The sequence below is a fragment of the Ambystoma mexicanum genome, chromosome 3q, assembly GCF_040938575.1.
Source record: "Ambystoma mexicanum isolate Mex_15411 chromosome 3q, UKY_AmexF1_1, whole genome shotgun sequence".
NCBI lineage: Eukaryota > Metazoa > Chordata > Amphibia > Caudata > Ambystomatidae > Ambystoma > Ambystoma mexicanum.
Window position 1 is genome coordinate 269000953 of NC_090926.1, and position 7844 is coordinate 269008796.

At 45.0% G+C, this 7844-nt stretch overlaps 1 protein-coding gene across 3 annotated transcripts in view; it reads left to right on the forward strand.

The window, feature by feature from the left end:
• Positions 1-6868, forward strand: part of CNPY2 (canopy FGF signaling regulator 2) — a 219448-nt gene extending 212580 nt beyond the window's left edge. For all 3 annotated transcript variants that reach the window (XM_069653740.1, XM_069653741.1, XM_069653739.1), the window contains exon 6: positions 5846-6868. In XM_069653740.1, the coding sequence (XP_069509841.1) occupies positions 5846-5889 (44 nt within the window). In that variant the 3' untranslated portion in view covers positions 5890-6868. The remainder of the gene's footprint in view (positions 1-5845) is intronic.
• The last annotated feature ends 976 nt before the right edge of the window (positions 6869-7844 follow it).

Consider the following 7844-nt stretch of genomic DNA (forward strand, 5'->3'; position numbering starts at 1 on the left):
CAGAATCGGAGCTCATTGTGGGGGAATAACCAATCAGTCTTCCCAAGGCTACCCGAGAGGGCAGCGCAGGGGTCATGGGCAGGGAAGAGGCACCCTGCTAGAGGTGGTACGCCACCTTCCAAACAGTGACGTTGCGCTTCAGGTCCCCTCCCATGCTTCCCCAATAGGGGGACGCATTACCAACTTCACCCATGCTTGGGAGGAAATCACCTCAGACAGATGGGTGCTGTCCACAGTATCCGGCGGCTACTGCATCCAATTACTCAAGGGCCCCCATGGCAGAAAGTATGCTCTCAGGAACACCAGCGGATCCTCCTCGAGGAGATTGCCACTCTGCTGTTAAAGGACGCCATAGAGGTCGTCCCGGCCAACCAGGTAAACAAGGGCATTTATTCAACCTACTTCCTTGTGCCAAAGATAGATCTCACAATGCGCCCATTAGATTTGCGCCCTGCAAACAAGTATGTCAAGCCACACAAATTCTGCATGACTACGCTACAAGAGGTAATCCCCCTACTAAAAAGGGGGGATTACATGGCAACACTGGATATGAAAGATGCCTATTTTCATATTTCAATGTTCCCAGCGCACAGAAGATTCTTGCGTTTCAAAATTCTTGCGCTTCAAAAGCGACCGCAAACATAAATACGTTTTTAAAGCTGCGGTTTTATTTCTAGGTTTTCCGGGCTCTTCCAGCCCGGAAAACGTAGGAAAAAAAACGCAGCTAGTGCTTATTTAAAAAAATAAAATAAAATAGCACTTACCGAGATTCAGCTGCAGCTTTCCTGCTCTGGTCTCCGGTCCCCGTCCTCCGTGTACAGCACCAATGAAGGAAAAGCCACCCAGCGGTAGCTTTTGTTTACTACAGCTGGCTGGCTTTTGTGAATTTTGAGCTTGAATAGCTCAAAATTTTACATAGGAAGTTTTAAAAAAAAAGTACTAGTGTTTTTTTTTTTTTTTTTTAATGTTGCCTATCTATTTTTTAAATAAAATGTTTAGTCGGACTACCCCTTTAACAGGGTGGGGAGCTCACTGCCTTCACCACACACAGCTCATGGTCTCTGCTCAGAACCACATCAATCTGCCAGAACTTCAAGCAGTATTCAGAGTGCTTCAGGCATTCGAACCACTCGTCGAACCAGTCAGTGCAAGTCCTTACAGACAGCACGACTGCAATGTTTTACCTAAACAAACAGGGGGGCACTTGTTCTCAAAATCTGTCCAGGCTTGCCCAACAAATTTGGAAATGGGCACTCATACGGAAGATTTAGCTGTCATCCCAACATGTTCCAGGGGAACTCAACTCGCTAGCAGACTCTCTGAGCAGAAATCCCCTTCCAGAGGAACACGAATGGTGACTACATGAAGACGTCGTAGAACACCTCTTCTCTCAGTGGGGTTTCCCCACAATAGACCTATTCGCCACAAGCGCAAACAGTTTATGACCAGACTTCGCGTCCAGGTTCCCCCCAGCCAGGCTTCCACCAACCCCTCTCATGAGGAAAGTGGTGGAGAAGATGCACAAGGAACCGATGATGCTTATCCTAATTGCTCCTATGTGGGCAAGACAACCATGGTATCCACATCTGCGCAAACTGGTGATGTGTGATCCCATCAAATTCCCATGCTAGTACAACCTACTCACCCAGCACGAGGGACTAACAGTGCACCCGCAGCCGCACTCGATGAACTTGGCAGCATGGCTCCCGAGGTCATAGAGTTCGGACATCTTAACCTGCCACAGAGATGCATACATATCTTAAAAGAATCAAGAAAACCAAACAATAGGCACTGTTACTTTGACAAATGGAGAAGATTCATAATTTGGTGCCAAAATAAACAAATCAACCCCATAGAATGTACTCCATCCCGCATTCTAACTTGTATGCTCCATTTTTGCTAGATGCAGGGTTAGTATATAACTGCCTAAAGATCCACCTGGCGGCTTTGTCAGCCTACACGACCGCTCATAAGGTCTCATGGTGGAAAGTACCATTCTTCAAAGAATTCATGGAAGGAGTAAAGGGACTCCACCCTGCAATTTCTAACCTGCCGCCAGGGTGGGACCTCAATGTGGTACTAGCTAAACTCATGGGACCTCCTTTCGAGCCTATGCACAAGTCTAGTCTCAACACCGACTTATAAAACTGCCTTCTTAGTGGCTATTACTTTCATAAGCAGGGTCGGTGAAATCCAAGCATTGTCAGTGCAGGATCCTTTTTTTGTTGTACACAAAGACAGGCTGGTTTTACCTACTCACCCTAGGTTCTCGCCTAAATTCATCTCCAAATGTCATGTAAACCAGTCAATTGAGCTACCAGCTTTCTTCCAGGAACCCAACAGCTCAGCTGAGGTAAAACCCCACACACTAGATGTGAGGAGAGCGGTCCTCTACTACATAGACAAGACCAGACCGCTAAGAAAAACAGATCAATTGTTGGTCTCCATAGCGCCAGGCAGAGAAGGTGGCCGCATTTCTAAGAATGCCATCTCTAGGTGGATAGTCAGATGTATCCAACTGTGCTATTCCCGATCAGATAAAACACTGCCTTTACGCCCCGGGCTTTCTCCACAAAAGGTACTGGAGCCACTCAGGCTTTCATTGCAAATGTCCCCTTAGACAGTATTTGCGAGGCAGCTACATGGAGTTCTGTACATACTTTCACTCAGCACTACTGCATTGACACCTATTCCAAGACAGATGCACAAGCAGTTCTAATATTTGCTCATGAACCTTCTCACATCTGACCTCCTTCTTCCTCCACCGCTCGCTAATCTATGCACAGCATGTGATCTAAGCAGATTCCACAAGCCTCAGAAGGGATACATTACTCACTGTAATCGTACTTCTGATGCTTGTATCTGCTTAGATTCACATGCGACCCACCCTTCCTCCCATCGGAGAGAAGGCGTGTGAATGCTTATGAGCTTGTCTGATACGTATCGGCTTGGATACAACTGTACTCGTGCTACACCTCATGTCAGAAAAATACAATCTGAGGGACCTTCGCGCGTGAGGGATCATGAGTACAGTGGACGTCACACTAGGGATAGTGTTACTGGCACGCCCTGTCGACGTCCCTTTTCGAGTTTTGAAAAGAACTGTAATACTCTGCAGCTTACACTAGATGTCGGCCTATGCACAGCATGTGAATCTAAGCAGATACAAGCATCAGAAATACAATTACGGTGAGTAATGTGTATGTGTATATATATAGTCTCTATATAGGTGCAATTTTAGTGAACTTATGCACTTGGCCGGCAAGGAAAAAGAATGAAAATTTTATAAGGGATTCCAATGGGATATGTCTGCTATGTAGCAGGTGCAGGTATAAGGTGTATCCCTCTGGAATCCTTTGGTTTTACACTGCATGACCATCTCACACGGTAGGAAAACAGGATGCTCCTACAAGACTGAGGAGGAAAGCATAGAGGCACACTCCACTTTTCTGCCCTCCTATGCATTTAGAGGAGCTGCAAAATGGGGCATGGCATTGAATGAAGGCGTATAAAGCATTACGCCTTGCTTTTATGCCTTGGCTTAGTATTGAAAATTACCCCCAATATGTTGCAACCTAAGGCATGTACCTCATTTTTTCAGTCCTTCCCTAGCAGGGAAGTTAACTATTCAATGCCTCTGCTACTGTTCATGCAAGTACCAGGTTCTCGAGGCAGGGTAGGAAGTCCAAAGTTGCCCTGCACTAGTGTTGCCAAAGTCAGCAGGTGAGTTCACCTTTTTGTAAAAGCTCCTTGTATAGAAATCAGGTAAAAGAAATTGTGGTTTCACTCCCTATCCCAACATACTAGGGTTAACCCAGTGAGAGGGAGGGACTTCACCCTTGGCTAGAACACCACCGATTAGTCAGCAAAAGGGCAGTGCTAGGGAGTGGACTGTGCATCCATACAATCTCTATGGGGCAGGAGGGGTTCCAAAATAGGTGAGCACATCGTGCCTTTCTCTGATTTTACTAGGTGATTACTTAAGGTACTTAAAATCACTGTCTACGCTTAAGGCGTTGATGGGGATCCAGGGGTTGAAGATTGTATCTGGATTATACCCGGCTGTGCAGTGGGTCTGGGATGGTTCCGACGGACTTGCAGCTGGACCGCCAGGCACCTCATGCCAGCATGCACAGCAACTCCCATGACGAGGCTGGACCTCTAGGACACAGCAGGCTAAAAAGTGCTGAAAAGAAACCCAGGCCATGGGTGAATAGTCCTGATGCTGGCAGCAAGAAACGGGCTACAGGAAGGTTCCCTTTTCAGTGACTAGCATCAGCAATGATGTTCCTGGGACACGAGTCTCGAGGATCTACAGGGTCCCATGCTTCCAGCTCAGGACAGCAACCAGATCAGCAGAGATGCCTTGTCAGTAGATGGGCAGCCCACATGATGGTTCCGAGACACTCACGACATCCACCTGCGGAAGGCTTCTGGAGCAGGACGTGTTGATCCCACCAGTTCAGGGGAACAAGGCACTGATGAAGGCTCTTGTCTGGTTGCATGAAGAGCAGCAGGGCTTCTTCGGTAGATCACTTGGGCAATGATGGTTGTCTTTAGCAGCTGTCTTCCCGGTCTTGAGTGCAGGGACCTCTTCTTACCTCCAGAACAGCTGCAGTGCTCCTTTTCTTATCCAAAATATAGGCAGGCGGGTGGTCAGCCACAAACCCTACATCTTCCCTGCAACAGATACTTCCTGGCAGGAATGTGTATTGGTCCCAAAAGCAGTCATGACCAGTCCAGTTGCACAGCAGGATGGAGCTTGGATTGCCAGCCAAGTTCCTCTAAGTGCATGCCCTTCTTTGGTGTTTCCTTACCTGACTGGGCAGGACCACCGCCAGAAAGCAAGCTGGACAAAGGACAGGACCCCTGCAGCACTCCACTGTAAGGTGGCGTGTGCTATAGTAAAACGCAGAAAAATATGACTGGGGAAACGGTCCCCCTGCACTGGTAGTTTTAAGGACTCAACCATGCCTCAAAAGTAAATGAGCTGAGCAGAAAAGTAAAGCAAAACACTACTTACCTCAAATGCTACGCACAGATCTGCACCCACTAACCCAACCAAGACCTTGCGCTTGTTTCTTAGCACCAAGAAGCACGTTACCTGCCATACGATGGCAGTATCGGTGTACCTGATGCCAGTACTTGACAAATGATGGTATGGTACTTCCTGGCTGTTTGATGGCAATAGCTGGCAAATGGTGAGTCCCTGTAGGTTGTGATGCACGATGCCTATGCAATGCTTATATATTGGGACGAGGTGCTGACTTTGATGTGTTTGGTTTTCTTTGTACTGTGCAACACTAGAACTCAATTTTTCTTTTCCCCAGTTTTATTCAATTGTCTTTGCTGCTTGTATTTTTATTATTATTTAAGGGCACCGATTTTTCTTGTATTAAACATGAGTAGATGTGGTCTTAAAACCAAGTTGTGAACTTTGAAGTCAAGAGACCTTGTGACTAATACTTGTGGACCTAGATAGGCAAAATATTGTGATCCTGGAAAAATAGCTTCATTCATCCTTGCCTATATTAGGAGCACTTACAAACGGGCTGAAAAAACCAATAGGTTCTACATTAAGGCAAACCTCTGTATCCTTTATTGGCTGGAGGAGCTTGGATGCAATTGTGTTGCTGATGTGATGCAATCTGTCTGGTCACCTGGGTATGCTCCAGGTGCAGAGCAGACTTGCCTTTTCATGGAGCAATTGCCCCCGGTTTTGCAGCCCCTATAGGGCATTTATTGTGAACGAAAGCTAATAAACGTCTGCTCTGCTAGCTGATCAAGAACCATTGCTGTAATACACAGACCACAACCTAATGCCCCGTTTTTTTCTTTTCTGTAGATCTTTGTGACCATGCAATCCACCTAGCCCATGATGAGCTTTGAAGAAGCACATGCTCCATGTGGAGGTGTTGTTTTTTTGAGCGGCTCGCACCCTCTGTGAAGATTTGTGCACAGAAATCGGAACACTTGATGCTGTTCAGATGACAAAGCACAGCTATTTATTTACTTTTTGCAGCAAGAACTCCTGCACACTCTCTCTCTCGCATTCCTTATGTTCAGGGCATCCAGGTTTTCATTCCTCAGGTGTTGGCTGGTTTGCTGCGATGGCTTTCTTCAGTCTGTCCTGCACTTAGGTGGGGGCGATGTTCCTTTCTGACTTGAAAAAGGATGTGGATGGTGCAAAGGAAACATTTGTATCTGAATAGGAAGCGGTTAAGTATGCCATTTCATCCTGCTACCTTAAGCATCCTGTCCATGATGATGTCTCCATGCTAGTGGCATTGGCTCCTGTTTCTCCTTCGTATTCTTGCCACAGGCGTGATGCTACACACAGATGATCTCCCTACAGTTTTTGCCTGGCTTTGCAATGGCTACTGGCTTGAACGGATGCTTCAACCTCTCCGAGCAACACACTTTCTCCTTCCCGCATTGTCCAGGTTGGTATGACCTAAGCAAACCTGTGCAAATGGCCAAAAGACACATTGGGGACTTGAGCCGAATCATATATTTGTGTGATGCTCGACTCTGCACAAAATAAAACTTGAATGTGATGGAAAAACAGGTGCCTCTTTACAACCCTGTCATGCAAACACAGTGTAAAGCTTTGCCTCCAATTGCCTATTACTAAGACTCCTAATTGTCCATGTGTTTGTTTCTAATACTCATCTGGTGGGTGCTCCTAATACTTGCAGCACAATGTTTAGCAGCAGTTTCCATGCCAGTGAAAAATGGAAATACTGTACTGTCCAGTTTCGATTGCTGGTCTTCAAGTTAACTTGCTGTCCTGTTTCTTTTAATGCACATGTCTTTTTAATGTTATTTTATACAGAGATACTTTTTTAAATTAAAGCCTGTTCCTCGATTTTTGTCAGACTGCATTCATTTTTGATTTGGGATAGTTTTATTTTATGACCAGATTAGTCCCCTTGCATGTGCCAGATCTTGGCTCCTGATGACTCAGAGACTTGCATGAGTGCAGCTTAATCCCTGCTTGCTCTGTACTATTGCTTCCTATGAATTTCTAAGTTTGTATTGTGTTATAGTTCTACAAGATAACCTTTCACAAAAAACAAGAATTATTACAAATACATCAATTTAAAACATGAAGTTAGAAATACATCAGTTCAAAAATTAATTGGTTAAAACAATCATCCTAAAGGGAAATCGTGCAACATAAGACAGTACAATCACTCAGCCTCAAGTAAAATAGGTTCACTTTTATATCTAAGGTGCATCTATAACCGAGCCAGGCCTACATTAATGTTTTAAAATTTTAATACAGCCAAATTCAATGATGTCTCTTGTCCACTAGATAACCAATCCCAAAATTGTTCCATAGATGCCCAAAGCGAATCATGGACAAAATTCCCCAAAATGAAAGATCTCGTAATGCAGTACATGAGATTATTAAATGTTTCTAACTTTTTCAGTTTTTGAGCCACAAAGGTCTGAACATTCATTTGACTTGGCACGTTTGGCTAGAACTTGATTAGTCGGAAGAAGGTTTAGCCTAAACCGATGCAAAGTTTGTCCCCAAATCGCATTTGGGAATTTCTTCAAATATGACAGACTACTGCAAAGAGAGTAAGCTCTCCTATTAATAGTGAACATCCAGTCTGCCAAGTAAAGCTGCCTCTTTTCCATATCGTGATTATATAATCATAGTATCCAGACAATTTTACAACTCGTTAGAATGGTTTCATAACATGGCCTTTCTGAGGACCTCCAAAATTGTGTTCTGCGGTGGCACAAACAATTTTCTATACAGCAGAATGCTATTCCATTGATAGCTTCTCCTAAGCAATAACTGTTCCAACTCGAACCTTATGGTAGCTATT